At 45.3% G+C, this 16,623-nt stretch overlaps 1 protein-coding gene across 1 annotated transcript; it reads right to left on the reverse strand.

Moving 5' to 3' along the window:
* Positions 1 to 10,543: 10,543 nt before the first annotated feature.
* Positions 10,544 to 16,623, reverse strand: nup35 (nucleoporin 35). The gene is made up of 9 exons (XM_064943856.1): positions 16,483 to 16,623; positions 15,734 to 15,889; positions 15,328 to 15,455; positions 14,434 to 14,491; positions 14,203 to 14,344; positions 12,792 to 12,861; positions 12,578 to 12,706; positions 12,263 to 12,418; positions 10,544 to 11,467 (listed from the first exon to the last, which is right to left on the reverse strand). Exons 1-9 carry the CDS (start codon positions 16,493 to 16,495, stop codon positions 11,390 to 11,392), a joined length of 930 nt encoding a protein of 309 aa, XP_064799928.1. The 5' UTR covers positions 16,496 to 16,623; the 3' UTR covers positions 10,544 to 11,389.

Raw genomic sequence — 16,623 nt, forward strand, 5'->3', positions numbered from 1 at the left:
TATACTAACTCTACCCTGACTACTACTTCAGCTAGTATACTAACTCTACCCTAACCTTCAGCTAGTATACTAACTCTACCTGACTAACCTTCAGCTCTAACTACCCTGACTACTGCTCTAACCTTCAGCTAGTATACTAACTCTACCCTAACCTTCAGCTAGTATACTAACTCTACCCTTCAGCTTAACTCTACCCTAACCTTCAGCAGTCTATAACATTCAGCTAGTATACTAACTCTACCTTCAGCTAGTATACTCTACCCTAACCTTCAGCTAACTCTAACCCTGATGTCCATGCCGTGACTACTGCTCTGACCCTAACCTTCAGCTGCACTCAATGTATACTAACTCTCCACTCTAACCTTCAGCTAGTATACTAAATAAAGGTGAAATAAAAAAAATAAAAAAATAAAAACTCTACCCTTACTGCTCTAACTTCAGCTAGTATACTAACTCTACCCTGACTACTGCTCTAACCCTACCTTCAGCTAGTATACTAACTCTACCCCTGACTACTGCTCTCTGACCCTAACCTTCAGCTAGTATACTAACTCTACCCTAACCTTCAGCTAGTATACTAACTCCGCTAGTATGCTAACCTACCCTAACCTTCAGCTAGTATACTAACTCTACCCTGACTACTGCTCTGACCCTAACTTCACCTTCAGCTAGTATACTGACTCTAACTCTGCTCTGACTTCACTGCTATACTAACCTAACCTTCAGCTAGTATACTAACTCTACCCTGACTACTGCTCTGACCCTAACCTTCAGCTAGTATACTAACTCTACCCTGACTACTGCTCTAACTGCTTCTAGTACCTAACCTTCAGCTAGTATACTAACTCTACCTAACCTTCAGCTAGTATACTAACTCTACCCTAACCTTCCGATACCTAACTGACCCTAACCTTCAGCTAGTATACTAACTCTACCCCTTCAACCTTACTGCTCTGAGCTAGTATACTAACTCTACCCTGACTACTGCTCTGACCCTAACCTTCAGCTAGTATACTAACTCCTTCAGCCCTAACCTTCAGCTAGTATACTAACTCTACCCTGACTAACCTAACCTTCAGCTAGTATACTAACTCTACCCTGACCGTAACCTTCAGCCCTGACTACTGCTCTGACCCTAACCTTCAGCTAGTATACTAACTCTGCTCTGACCCTAACCTTCAGCTAGTATACTAACTCTACCCTAACCTTCAGCTAGTATACTAACTCTACCCTAACCTTCAGCTAGTATACTAACTCTACCCTAACCTTCAGCTAGTATACTAACTCTACCCTAACCTTCAGCTAGTATACTAACTCTACCCTGACTACTGCTCTGACCCTAACCTTGATCATTTATTTTATTCACTAGAAATGAAGTTTCTCTGTAATATTATATGATCCTCACGGCACGGCACGGCCAACACGCAATGAGTCCTGAATGAATTAAGCTCAGAAACCACAGCTCCGTAGTTGTATTGATCTTTCACAGGCCTGTCTCTCTCTTTAGGGAATTGATGAGAAGTTGACGATTATGATCGGGAGGTATTGCTATTGATCGTCTCTCTCCAAAAACCTTATTCCATTGTGTGGTAAATAAAGGATCAATTCATTGCAGTGTAGGAGCGGTACTTTAGCTCTCTCTCGCTCTCTGTCTCTCTGGCAGACTTGAATTCACTTTTCCTCATCACAGAGTTCAGGCTGCTGAGGCATTTCCTCTGAGAGTTCTGTTGTTGACGACACTGTGTGTGTGTGTGTGTGTGTGTGTGTGTGTGTGTCGTGTTCTCGCTTCAGATTCCTCCAATCAATCGATAGTGTTCATCCTCACTGAATTAATGTATTTCCAGATGCCATTACATCTGTAAAAATAGTGGTCGGCGTAATACGGGCCTAATGTTATTGCAAGAGTAAACCTCCTTTAATTTAATTGTGATCACTCTCATATAAGATTAGTCCTAGCCTAACAAGGCCTTGCATCCTGCCTGTTTCGTATTAGAGCTCATATATCCCCCCCCCCCTCCCCCTCAAAGCACACTTACTGTCAATTAGGTCCCATATGGAAGGAGATGGACGGCAGACACTGACATCTTGATGTCCCTGCCGGGTCAAGATGCTAAAATTATACCATGCTTGTTTTGTCTTCTCTTCTCGTGCATGCCGTGTGTGCACGCCGTGTGTAATTTTGCTTTCGGTGACACATTATAGGCTATATCAGAGTAGAATGAATATCCTATATCTTAACCCCCGTCTCCTGGTGTGAGTTGTTCCTGTTTTGTTTGTGCAAGAACATCTTGGAAAAGCATTCAATTGAACTGCAGAGTCATCGTGTCAAAAGCTAGTTGCTTTAATTTCCCCCTTTGGAAATGTATTGGGAAACATTGAAAGTTCGACAGATTTGGTAGTGGGTTTGGCTATAGATAGCCTCAGTAATTATGCAAGCTAAATGATTAGTAATTTAACATTAATTTATATGAAAGGTAGAATTCTTGACTTCAGCTATTTAAAAAAAAAACATAGGGAAAGGCCCCCTCGGAGGTCTGGGCATAGGGCAGGGCAGGGCAGGGCAGGGCATATGGCAGTCAGGGCAGTCAGGTCAGGGCAGTCAGGGCAGGGCAGTCAGGGCAGGGCATAGGGCAGTCAGGGCAGGGCATAGGGCAGTCAGGGCAGTCAGGTCAGGGCAGTCAGGGCAGGGCAGTCAGGGCAGGGCATAGGGCAGTCAGGGCAGGGCATAGGGCAGGCAGGGCATAGGGCAGTCAGGGCAGGGCATAGGGCTGTGCATATGGCAGCCAGGGCAGGGCAGGGCATAGGGCAGTCAGGGCAGGGCATAGGGCAGTCAGGGCAGGGTATAGGGCAGTCTGGGCATGGCATTCTGGGCAGGGCAGTCTGGGCAGGGCAGTCTGGGCAGGGCAGTCAGGGCAGGGTATAGGGCAGTCTGGGCAGGGCAGTCAGGGCAGGGTATAGGGCAGTCTGGGCAGGGCAGTCTGGGCAGGGTATAGGGCAGTCTGGGCAGGGCAGTCTGGGCAGGGCAGTCTGGGCAGGGTATAGGGCAGTCAGGGCAGGGTATAGGGCAGTCTGGGCAGGGCAGTCTGGGCAGGGTATAGGGCAGTCAGGGCAGGGTATAGGGCAGTCTGGGCAGGGTATAGGGCAGTCTGGGCAGGGCAGTCTGGGCATGCCAAGACTTGATAATACATCTGGGATGCAATATAGACGGCTGTGAATTTATTAATTCTAAAATCACAGAAGTCTTGGAGCCTAGATGCTTTATAAATCCAATGACTCCTTACAGTAAGGATGCACTGAAACAAAATAGAGTAGGCTATAAAATAACACAGGCCATATCCACATCAGGTACAAATGTACCCCGTTGAGTTGTATTGTAATATTATTGGTGGAAGAGGCAATTGCTCCAACGACAGACCACATGCTCAGTGATGGGAGATACTGCCATCTAGTGGACACTTAAAGATTACATGCTGTTAAACAATGCCTGGAGGGGTGGGGTACAGCTCAGTAAAGGCAATACTGCCATCTAGTGGACACTTGAATTTTCCAACATGGATTGGTCATGTTGATGTTGGGGTAGCGAGCAGCATCTTATCAACTAAGCAAAAAAAAAAAAAATCCCTTTTTCAGGACCCTGTCCTTAAAAGATATTTAGATTTTTACGAATTATCTTCATTGTAAAGGGTTGAAACACTGTTTCCCATGCTTGTTCAAGGAAAGATAAACAATTCATGAACATGCACCTGCGGAAACTGTCGTTAATACACTTAAAGCTTCCAGACGGTAGATAATTAAGGTCACAGTTATGAAAACTTTCTACTGACTCTGAAAAAACATTAAAGGAAAGATGCCCAGGGTCCCTGCTCATCTGTGTGAACGTGCCTTAGGCATGCTGCGAGGAGGCATGAGGACTGCAGCTGTGTCCAGGGCAATACATTGCAATGTCCGTACTGTGAGACTGTAAGACAGCGCAACAGGGAGACATGACGGACAGCTGATCGTACTCGTAGTGGCAGACCACGTGTAACAACACCTGCACAGGACCGGTACATCACACCTGCTGGACAGGTACAGGATGGCAACAACAACTGTCCGAGTTACACCAGGGAACCCACAATCCTTCCATCCGTACTCAGACTGTCCACAATAGGCTGAGAGAGGCTGGACTGAGGGATTGTAGGCCTGTTGTAAGGCAGGTCCTCACCAGACATCACCGGCAACAACGTTACCTATGAGCACAAACTCACCGTTGCTGGACCAGACAGGACTAGCAAAAAGTGCTCTTCACTGAGTTGTGGTTTGGTCTTACCATGGGTGATGGTCAGATTTGCGTTTATCGTCGAAGGAATGAGCATTACACCGAGGCCTGTACTCTGGAGCGGGATCGATTTGGAGGTGGAGGGTCCGTCATGGTCTGGGGCGGTGTGTCACAGGATCATCGGACTAAGCTTGTTGTCATTGCAGGCAATCTCAACGCTGTGCATTACAGGGAAGACATCCTCCTCCCTCATGTGGTTCCCTTCCTGCAGGCTCATCCTGACATGACCCTCCAGCATGACAATGCCACCAGCCATACTGCTCTTTCTGTGTGTGATTTCCTGCAAGGCAGGAATGTCAGTGTTCTGCCATGGCCAGCGAAGAGCCCGGATGTCAATCACATTGAGCACGTCTGGGACCTGTATGATTGGAGGGTGAGGGCTAGGGCCATTCCCCCCAGAAATGTCCTGGAACTTGCAGGTGCCAAGGTGGAAGAGTGGGGTAACATCTCACAGCAAGAACTGGCAAATCTGGTGCAGTCCATGAGGAGGAGATGCACTGCAGTACTTAATGCAGCTGGTGGCCACACCAGATACTGACTGTTGCTTTTGATTTTGACCCCCCCTTTGTTCAGGGACACATTATTCCATTTCTGTTAGTCAGCATGTCTGTGGAACTTGTTCAGTTTACGTCTCAGCTGTTGAATCTTGTTATGTTCATACAAATATTTACATGTTAAGTTTGCTGAAAATGAACACAGTTAACAGTGAGAGGACGTTTTTTTTTTTTTGCTAAGTTTACATGTTCTTGGTGTTGGTTGACCTGTCTATTTACATCCATGTGTCAGCCAACAGAACGTTCGGTCGACAGTGCGTTCTACAGCATCATAGTACATACCTTCAGGCTTCAAGTAATGTTTTACTGGACAATCGTGTGTTGAGGTGAAAACACCTATTTCAAGGTTGTACGTCATCTAGCCTAGCATCAGCCCCAGGAGGGAAGGGCAGAATAAAAATAAAAAATGATGAGACAACTGATCAGGATTAATTCTCGCTACATCATCCCCCTCAAGGTACCCTGCATCCCGGAAAACATCTCACCTGGACTGGACCTGCCTCTCCGATCTCAACCTCAGAATCAACCTCAGAGGGGGAGGGAGAATCAGTCTCAAGGAGGGAATGGAGGGAGAGAGGCCGTTATGAGGAGGAATGGAGGGAGAGAGGCCGATATGAAAGGAGGAGGAGGGAGAGAGGCCGATATGAAAGGAGGGATGGAGGGAGAGAAAGGCAGATAAAGGAGTGAGGGAGCGTGATGAGGGAGGGGGAAGAGAGGGAGAGGGAGAAAGCGATATTGGAGCCTCATCGGGAGGAGGGAGCAGGTGAAAGTCTCAAAGGAGTGGAGGGATGGATAGAAAGGAGGAATGGAGGGAGAGAGGCCGATATGAAAGGAGGAATGGAGGGAGAGAGGCCGATATGAAAGGAGGAATGGATGGAGAGAGGCCGATATGAAAGGAGGAGGGAGAGAAAGGAGGAATGGAGGAAAGGAGGAATGGAGGGAGAGAGGCAGATATGAAAGGAGGAATGGAGGGAGAGAGGCCGATATGAAAGGAGATATGAATGGAGGGAGAGAGGCCGATATGAAAGGAGGAAGGGAGAGAGGCAGATGGAGGAGGAGGGAGAGAGGCCGATATGAAAGGAGGAATGGAGGGAGAGAGGCCGATATGAAAGGAGGAATGGAGGGATATATGAAAGGAGGATGGAGGGAGAGAGAAAGGAGGATGGAGGGAGAGAGGCCGATATGAAAGGAGGAGAATGGAGGGGAGAGAGGCCGATAAAGAAAGGAGGAAGGAATGGAGGGAGAGAGGCAGATGAAAGGAGGGGAGGGAGAGGCCGATGAAAGGAGGAATGGAGGGAGAGAGGCAGATATGAAAGGAGGAATGGAGGGAGAGAGGCCGATATGAAAGGAGGAATGGAGGGAGAGAGGCCGATAAAGGAGGAATGGAGGGAGAGAGGCAGATGAAAGGAGGAATGGAGGGAGAGAGGCCGATAAAGAAAAGGAGGAATGGAGGGAGAGAGGCCGATATGAAAGGAGGAATGGAGGGAGAGAGGCCGATATGAAAGGAGGAATGGAGGGAGATGGAGGGGAATGGAGGGAGAGAGGCCGATATGAAAGGAGGGAGGGATGGAGGGAGAGAGGCCGATATGAAAGGAGGAATGGAGGGGAGGGAGAGGCCGATATGAAAGGAGGAATGGAGGGAGAGAGGCCGATATGAAAGGAGGAATGGAGGGAGAGAGGCCGATAAGGAGGAGGATGAAAGAGGGGAGAGAGGCCGATATGAAAGGAGGAATGGAGGGAGAGGCCGAGAAAGGAGGAATGGAGGGAGAGAGGCCGATATGAAAGGAGGAATGGAGGAGGAGGGAAAGGAGGAATGGAGGGAGAGAGGGAGAGAGGCAGATATGAAAGGAGGAATGGAATGGAGGGGAGAGAGGCCGATATGAAAGGAGGAATGGAGGGAGAGAGGCCGATATGAAAGGAGGAATGGAGGGAGAGAGGCCGAAAAAGGAGGAATGGAGGGGAGAGAGGCCGATATGAAAGGAGGAATGGAGGGAGAGAGGCCGATATGAAAGGAGGAATGGAGGGAGAGAGGCCGATATGATGAAAGGAGGAATGGAGGGATATGAAAGGAGGAATGGAGGGAGAGAGGCCGATATGAAAGGAGGAATGGAGGGAGAGAGGCCGATGGGAGGGGAGGGAGAGGGCCGATATGAAAGGAGGAATGGAGGGAGAGAGGCCGATATGAAAGGAGGAATGGAGGGAGAGAGGCCGATATGAAAGGAGGAATGGAGGGAGAGAGGCCGATATGAAAGGAGGAATGGAGGGAGAGAGGCCGAATGGAGGGAGAGAGGCAGATATGAAAGGAGGAATGGAGGGAGAGAGGCCGATATGAAAGGAGGAATGGAGGGAGAGAGGCCGATATGAAAGGAGGAATGGAGGGAGAGAGGCCGATATGAAAGGAGGAATGGAGGGAGAGAGGCCGATATGAAAGGAGGAATGGAGGGAGAGAGGCAGATATGAAAGGAGGAATGGAGGGAGAGAGGCCGATATGAAAGGAGGAATGGAGGGAGAGGCCAGATATGAAAGGAGGAATGGAGGGAGAGAGGCCGGCCGATATGAAAGGAGAGATGGAGGGGAGGGAGAGGGCCGATATGAAAGGAGGAATGGAGGGAGAGAGAGGCAGATATGAAAGGAGGAATGGAGGGAGAGAGGCAGATATGAAAGGAGGAATGGAGGGGAGGGAGAGAGGCAGATGGAGGGAGAGAGGCCGATATGAAAGGAGAGATGGAGGGAGAACAGCAGATCAGTGAAAGGAGGAATGGAGGGAGAGAGGCCTTGAAAGGAGGAATGGAGGGAGAGAGGCCGATATGAAAGGAGGAATGGAGGGAGAGAGGCAGGAGGGAGAGAGGCACCACTTGAAAGGAGGAATGGAGGGAGAGAGGCAGATCCAACAAGTGGAGGGAGAGAGGCTCAGAAAGGAGGAATGGAGGGAGAGGCTATGAAAGGAGGAATGGAGGGAGAGAGGCAAGATATGAAAGGAGGAATGGAGGGAGAGAGGCTCATATGAAAGGAGGAATGGAGGGAGAGAGGCAGATATGAAAGGAGGAATGGAGGAGAGAGGCAGGGACTCAGACTCAAGCAGGGACTCACACAACACGCCTCTATCCTGGAGGTCAACCGATTATGATTTTTCAATGCCGATACCGAGTATTGGAGGACCAAAAGGGCCGATACCGATTAATCGGACAATTTTTGAAAAATGTATTTGTAATAATGACAATTACAACAATATTGAATGAACTTATTTTAACTTAATATAATACATCAATAAAAACCTATTTAGCCTCAAATAAATAATGAAACATGTTCAATTTGGTTTAAATAATGCAAAAACAAAGTGTTAGAGAAGTAAAGGGCGGCAGGGTAGCCTAGTGGTTAGAGCGTTGGACTAGTAACCGAAAGGTTGCAAGTTCAAATCCCCGAGCTGACAAGGTAAAAATCTGTCGTTCTGCCCCCGAACAGGCAGTTAACCCACTGTTCCCTCACTTCCTAGGCCGTCATTGAAAATAAGAATTTGTTCTTAACTGACTTGCCTAGTAAAATAAAGTGCAATATGTGCCATGTAAGAAAGCTAACGTTTCAGTTCCTTGCTCAGAACATATGAAAGCTGGTGGTTCCTTTTAACATGAGACTTCAATATTCCAAGGTAAGAGATTTTAGGTTGTAGTTATTATAGTATTTATAGGACTATTTCTCTATACCATTTGTATTTCATATACCTTTGACTATTGGATGTTCTTATAGGCACTATAGTATTGCCAGTGTAACAGTATATAGCTTCCGTCCCCCTCCTTGCCTCGAACCAGGAACACATCAACAACAGCCACACTCGAAGCAGAGTTACCCATCGCTCCACAAAAGCCGCGGCCCTTGCAGAGCAAGGGGAACAACTACTCCAAGTCTTAGAGCGAGTGACGTTTGAAACGCTATTAGCGCGCACCCCGCTAACTAGCTAGCAATTTCACATCGGTTACACCAGCCATTAGGCTGATAGGCTTGAAGTCATAAACAGCGCTGTGCTTGCAAAGAGCTGCTGGCAAAACGCACAAAGTGCTGTTTGAATGAATGCTTACGAGCCTGCTGCTGCCTACCATCACTCAGTCAGACAGCTCTATCAAATCATAGACTTAATTATAACATAATAACACACAGAAATACGAGCCTTTGGTTATTAATATGGTCGAATCTGGAAACTATCATTTCGAAAACAAAACGTTTATTATTTCAGTGAAATACGGAACCGTTTGGTATTTTATCTAACGGGTGGCATCCCTAAGTCTAAATATTCCTGTTACATTGCACAACCTTCAATGGTATGTCATAATTATGTAAAATTCTGGCAAATTAGTTTGCAATGAGCCAGGCAGCCCAAACTGTTGCATATACCCTGACTCTGCGTGCAATGAACGCAAGACAAATGACAATTTCACCTGGTTAATATTGCCTGCTAACCTGGATTTATTTTCGCTAAATATGCAGGTTTAAAAATATATACACTTCTGTGAATTGAATAGAAGAAAGGCATTGATGTTTATGGTTGGGTAGTCGTCCAACGATTTTTTTTCGCAAATGCGCTTAAAAAAAACAAAAAAACATCCCCCCAGCGTTGCATTGATTATATGCAACGCAGGACACGCAAGATAAACTAGTAATATCATCAACCATGTGTAGTTATAACTAGTGATTATGATTGAATGATTTTCATAAGATACGTTTAATGCTAGCTAGCAACTTACCTTGGCTTCTACTGCATTTGCGTAACAGGCAGGCTCCTCGTGGAGTACAATGAGGCAGGTGGTTAGAGTGTTGGACTAGTCAACTGTAAGATTGCAAGAGTGGATCCCCTGAGCTGACAAGGTGAAAATCTGTCCTTCTGCCCCTGAACAAGGCAATTAACCCACCGTTCTCCGAGGCCGTCATTGAAAATAAGTGTGTTAACTGACTTGCCTTGTTAAATAAAAGGTATGAAATAATAACGATTTTTTTATAAAAAATAAAAAAAAGGCCTAAAATTAATTAATTAAATCGGCCATTCCGATTAAATCGGTCAACCTCTACTCTAGACTCACAACACGCCTCTAGCCTCACCTGCATAACCTTCAAATACAGATGCAGGGCTTATACCCTAAACACGTGGAGTCTTTAAATGTGCATATTGTGGTCACGCCACAAGTGGAACCCTAAAACACACTACTTTAGAATAGGCACCAGACAGTGTCTCAAATATTAAGCACTCTTCCTCTGAATAGGCACCGGACGGTGTCTCAAATATTAAAAACACTCTTCCTTACTGCTCTGGCTGGAATACTAACTACAAAATTAGTGTTTTACAGACAGACTAACACTGGAACGGAGTCAGAAGTCTTCATGGTAAAAGCAAAGACTATATAGTTCATCGTTGGCATATAAAAACTACCAAACACCCAACTGGTATTCAAATTATGTGACATTTATTTGACAAAAATAGTAAGCAAGTGACAGAGGCATTAAAAACAGCAGACATAGTAGAGAGAAGAGACAGCTGACAGAGGAGACAGTAGAAATACTCAAAAGAGACAGCCGAAATAGTAGACAGCAGAAACAGGCAAATAGTTTCAAATTAACCAATATGTAAGTCGCTCTGGATAAGAGCGTCTGCTAAATGACTTAAATGTAATATGTAAATGTGGATATAAGACGAGACACTTGGTACACCGACAGTTGAGAGATTTTTTTCTTTTTTTAAAACACTTAAATGTTTGACAGCACACAAAGAAGACATTTCGTATATAAAAATCACAATTCTTAGCTCTGATCCTGTTATATTTACCGTTGTTTACTAATGAACCACTTAGGAGGGGAAGAATATTTTCAAAAAGAAACCTGCACCATCAAACAGAGGATACTGATGTGCAACCTTCACGTCCACCTGTCAAAGCAGCACTTAATTAAGATACTGTAAATGGCACCCTATTCCATTCAGACCCTTATGGGTACTGGTCAACAGTAGTACACCACTACGTAGGAAATCGGGACATTTGAGAAATAACAACGTCTTGATTTACGTGGGATTCATTTGACATCAACTCATATGAAAGAGCCTTTAAAAAAAAAAATTATCCTCAAGAGCAGCAAATAAGAAAATATGTAAGTTTGTGTTCGTCAGGTCAACACTGTGACGCCTGCACACACACACAAAAAAACACACAAAAAAAACACTTCATTCAATGTCAACATCCGGTGTTTGTTTAGTCAAAATCCCGTCCACTCAAATCACCACATAATGTATAGTCGTCGCAGGGTTGAGGAAATCCACATCGGCTTGGTTCGCCCAAATCACTGACACACTGGATGATCCTCAAATGGCACCCTATTCCCTATGTAGTGCACTACTTCTGACCAGGGTCAATTGGGCCATTAGGGTACCATTTAGGATACAAACTCCACAACACAGTGATGACAGAAGGCTGCTGTCGGGTCCCCCCCCCCCAGTTTTTAATAATATAAAAAGCGCTCGGGCCAATCGGAGGAGACCGTCTCACCAGCCAAACATGTACTCCATCGCTTTAGAAACCAAACTGTCGTCTTTCCTTGGGGTGTGTTCGTCTGCCACCACCTGAAACCAAAAGTGGAACACGGTGAATTCCACGTCGGTCCCCATGTCCATAGAAACAGTGATCACTCAATGGCATTAGGAATGAAATGTTACATTTTTTTAAAAGACAACCAATCCGTACACCACTTTTAACTACTATAATGTAGTATGCATAGAGTGCATTGTACGCATTGAGGTTTGGGAATATTTTTATCCAGAGCCGTCGCGTTGCTCTAGTGGACACAGAGCCCCCCCAGCGGACACAGAGCCCCCCTCCAGCGGACACACAGCCCCCCCCCAGCGGACACAACGCCCTGTAGTCCTCCACGGTACATCTACTGTAACCCTCTAAGGTGCGTTCGAAACACGTCAGAGTTTTTAAAACGTTTGTTCCTTGTGTTCCGTCTTATTATTATTCGACCATGCTGGTCATTTATGAACATTTGAACATCTTGGCCATGTTCTGTTATAATCTCCACCCGGCACAGCCAGAAGAGGACTGGCCACCCCTCATAGCCTGGTTCCTCTCTAGGTTTCTTCCTAGGTTTTGGCCTTTCTAGGGAGTTTTTCCTAGCCATTGTGCTTCTACACCTGCATTGCTTGCTGTTTGGGGTTTTAGGCTGGGTTTCTGTACAGCACTTTGAGATATCAGCTGGTATAAGGAGGGCTATATAAATACATTTGATTCACATGTCGTGACAATAACTGCATTTTAATTATATGACGAAGAGTGCCTTGGTCCTCGTCTTTAAGATGGCCTTACAACTTCTGTTGGTTTGGCAAAAGTATTTAATGACGAAACCCCCCTGATCCTACCTGGTAGTCACTGCTGCAGGCCTTGTAGGCTGCACTGAGGGGCCTCATAGAGGAGCGAGGTGTAGAGACATGGTGGCTGGGGGTTCCATTTCTGACTGGAGGTGTAAACACTGAGCCAGAGGAGGTAGCGCCTCGGTCTGAGCTCTCCATCACATTCTTAGAGAGACACACAAATCTTAATTAATGATTAGATATGTTGTTTACATAGTGGTAAAATACATCTATCCATTTGTAAAAATGTTTTGACTTTAAAAAAAAATTATATTATCACTAATGAATGTTCCTAATTTAAAAATGTACCCAGGAGCGACTTACCTTATCGATGCATGGTTTAACACCAATCATTATAGCCTCGCCAAAAATCTTCCCATCTTTACTTAGAGCTTTTCTTGCTTGGAGTCTAGACTGATATTGAATGTGCATCCAGTTACCAGTGTTGGACATCTAGTACAACAAGAGAACAGAACAGTGAAACAGAACACACACACACACTTAAAATTTCCTTTTCAAAGAATGCAAATATTCTTACCACATGTTTCGTTATGTTTCCATACTGGGCGAACTGCAACAGAATATAAGACGCAGAGGCAGGAGGAAACCTGTTTAACAAAAATTTTTTTTAAAAATAAATAAATAAAGAGTATTATACACAGGAAGCTGTACAATAGATATCCATTCCAGAGGTTTGATTTGATTGGTCCTCCGGCCATCTGGGAAAACCAGGTGAGCTATAATGAATACACCCGTTATTTCAACAGTTAAAAAGGTACAGGCAACGGCCCAAATAAAAGGAAACACTCGAGTGAATGAGGGATACAAACTATATTGAAAGGAGGGATTTCCGAGTTGATTATACATGCTTGGGGTCATGTATAAAATGCTGGGCGGGCCATTATTTTGGATAGCATGGCTATGCTCCCATAGGATGACAATGCCGCCATCCACAGGGCACGAGTGGTCACTGAATGATTTGATGAGTATGAAAAATGATGTAAACCATATGTCATAGCCGTCTCGCCATCAGATCTAAACCCAATTGAACACTTTACGGGAGATTGTGGAACGGCGCCTGAGACCAGCGTTTTTCCACCAACGTCAACAAAACACCAAATAATGGCATTTCTCGTGGAAGAATGATGCCACATCCCTCCAATAGAGTTCCAGACACGTGTAGAATCTATGCCAAGGTGGGTTGAAGTTGTTCTGGCTCGTGGTGGCCCACCATCCTACTAAAGAGCAATTGAAGGCAATAAAGCAACTTCTGATAGAAAACAGGCTATGTGGCATTGATAATAGCCAGAAAAATGTTTTATATTGTTCAAATTGACTACCAAGTGTAAATAGGATCATTTTATTCAATGCTCACCAACATGGGGTACACAGCTATACGATTGTGCGCTATCCAATCCTACTGCAGAATACTAGACAGTGGGACAGACCTGCCCCATCAGTGCAGCCTTATCTTAGATTCTGATTATTTTTGAGGAAGTAACTGGCTTTATTCCTACGGTGTCTCTTGGTGGACAAACACCAGTAACTACAACATTGAACCACAAACCCACAAAGACTGAAATATTCATGTTTCTTAATGAGCAACAGAGGATCACATGCAGGATCACATGCAGGATCACATGCAGGATCACATGCAGGATCACATGCAGGATCGGTGCGTTGGCAGGGTAGCCTAGTGGTTAGAGCATTGGACTAGTAACCGAAAGGTTGCAAGTTCAAATCCCCGAGCTGACAAGGTACAAAATCTGTCGTTCTGCCCCTGAACAGGCAGTTAACCCACTGTTCCTAGGCCGTCATTGAAAATAAGAATTTGTTCTGAACTGACTTGCCTGGTAAAATAAAGGTTAAAAAAAAAATATAAAAAAATAGACACCTTTTTTTTAGGCAGTCACCTGTAGATATTAGAGGGTACAACACCAGTAACTTACCCAAATACAGTGATCCATGTATCATCTAGATGGTCTTCAGAAGACAGTGCGTCTCCCTGAGTGAAGAAAGGGTCTACTTGGGCTGGAGACATTGTTGACTTGGCCTGCTGCCCGATGGTAGTAGGACTAAAGAGACTGGATGCTGAACAGAAGACAACATTAGGACATACCTATGAATTCCCTCTCTTCGTAAATCTAACCAAACAAGTGTGAAGAAATAAAAAACCTCACCTGTTCCTGGTGTGACAGCCATATAGCCAGACAGCGGGGTGTGCATCATTGAGAATGGCTGAGAGAAGATAACATCCAGGTGATTACAAGTCCTCCTGATGCAGACACATTACTCAAAATCAAACACTTCTGGTGAGATGCTAATGTAGCAGGTGTAGAATCACTAGCGATTGGTTAGAACACTTCCCTGGCTAAAGGGGGGGGGGGGGGTGTTTCTTCAGAGTCTGAATAGACTTTTTGATGGGATCGAAAATGAAGGGAGCTGTACTATTGGTTCACCTCTGTGCCACTCACTCAAAAACCAACACACAGCACCCGAGTACCACCACCTTGATTTTACAACCGAGCGGCCTCAATCCCTCATGGGAAAAAAGTTAGAGCCAATCAATGCGCCCGCTTCAAAGCCGAAAGGAAGGGTTACCAGACCAGTGGGTCCACAGCTTTCCCACTTACTGTCCAGACCAGTGTCCAGGCTATTAGACCACTGTCTGTGAGTGTAAAGTGTCCAGACCAGTGACCAGGCTATTAGACCACTGTCTGTGAGTGTAAAGTGTCCAGACCAGTGACCAGGCTATTAGACCACTGTCTGTGAGTGTAAAGTGTCCAGGCTATTAGAACACTGTCTGTGAGTGTAAAGTGTCCAGACCAGTGACCAGGCTATTAGACCACTGTCTGTGAGTGTAAAGTGTCCAGACCAGTGACCAGGCTATTAGACCACTGTCTGTGAGTGTAAAGTGTCCAGGCTATTAGAACACTGTCTGTGAGTGTAAAGTGTCCAGACCAGTGACCAGGCTATTAGACCACTGTCTGTGAGTGTAAAGTGTTGTTGAACACAAGGTCCTGGGTTCATGCCCAGGTCAGGAGAGGGATGAAACCTACTCTGTTAACACGTACCTGTTTATGTGCACCCATAGGGGACATCCCGACAGCGGGACAGGAGAGGTCATCATAGATACTCCTGACTGGAGGGGCCCCACTCTTGTCTTTGGGTGTAGGAACCACAGGTTGAGGGGGAGAGCCACCTAACAGAAAGAGTTAGAGAGACAGTCAGGAATCAATTGGAAATATTGCTGAGAGGAGAGACTGTTAGGTGGCTCTATATGTTGCCATATTACAACACAGAAAGTTAAAGTAACAGATCTGATAGTTTAAAACAACTACTTTTTTGGTTACTAAGTTAGGCCTATCACGCTATGAAAGGGGGGGGTGTATAATTATATATGATAGATTAGAAAGTCAGCTAGCTATTTAATTGTTTTAGTGAATGATAAATTACCCCCAAAAGTAAACTATCACTCACCTGTTTGAAGTGGTGACCTCATATCCATGACTCCAAATGACCGAGGCTGGGGAGTGATAGGCGCTGGCAGATCCCCCATCAAAAACCCGGGGAGAAACTGGGCACCCGGGCCGGGCTTGGGTGATGTCGGGGAACCCAGAGTCATTGGTTCCGTGCCTAGGGACAGATGGCAGATAACGTAAGATAGAGAAGTTAATGAATAAGTAAGCTAGCTAGTTGTTAGCATACAGGTACCTCGCTATGGCTCTTTTGTTATTCGCTAACTACTTACTTAGTCTATAGCCTTGCCTTCCTCCACACGGTTAGCAAACAAGATCAGATGCTGATTTTCAAAACTCTGCTTTTAGCTAATCATCAAAGTCACTAACTGGCAACCTTAGTAGCTGACTTTGCCAACTAGCTATAAAACATTCCAACAATAACTAGCTAGCTAATGTAGCTAACTGACCAGTCACCATGTCAAACGTGTTAGCTAGCTAACGTTAGTTGGTTCGCTTCACGAGCTAACTTAACTTCGGCCACCAGAGATGGCTTTTGTTTGTTGACATTCTCTGAATGTCGGGCTCTAAAGTAAACATTGTACTTACTCTAAGACACTAACGTTAGCGGTACAGAAAACCAACTAGTTGGCTAACTCATGTGACAATTCTAGCGTCGTTAGCTAGCTAGCTTATAACTAACGAGCAATGTTTCTGTATCTGTTTAGCTTGTTAGATTGAGAGAGAGAAAAAAATGTATGATTTACCCACCTTGAAATTCCATCCTAAACTTAAAGACCACCGATTATACGAAACCTAGGTGAACAGCTAGACACCAGAGAAGCTAATAAAGTTGAAGACGCAACTCAAGTTTTCAAACGGTCGGAAATCTGAAATCTCGCGTTAGTTCGG

Source organism: Oncorhynchus masou, chromosome 29, assembly GCF_036934945.1.
Source record: "Oncorhynchus masou masou isolate Uvic2021 chromosome 29, UVic_Omas_1.1, whole genome shotgun sequence".
NCBI classification, from domain to species: domain Eukaryota; kingdom Metazoa; phylum Chordata; class Actinopteri; order Salmoniformes; family Salmonidae; genus Oncorhynchus; species Oncorhynchus masou.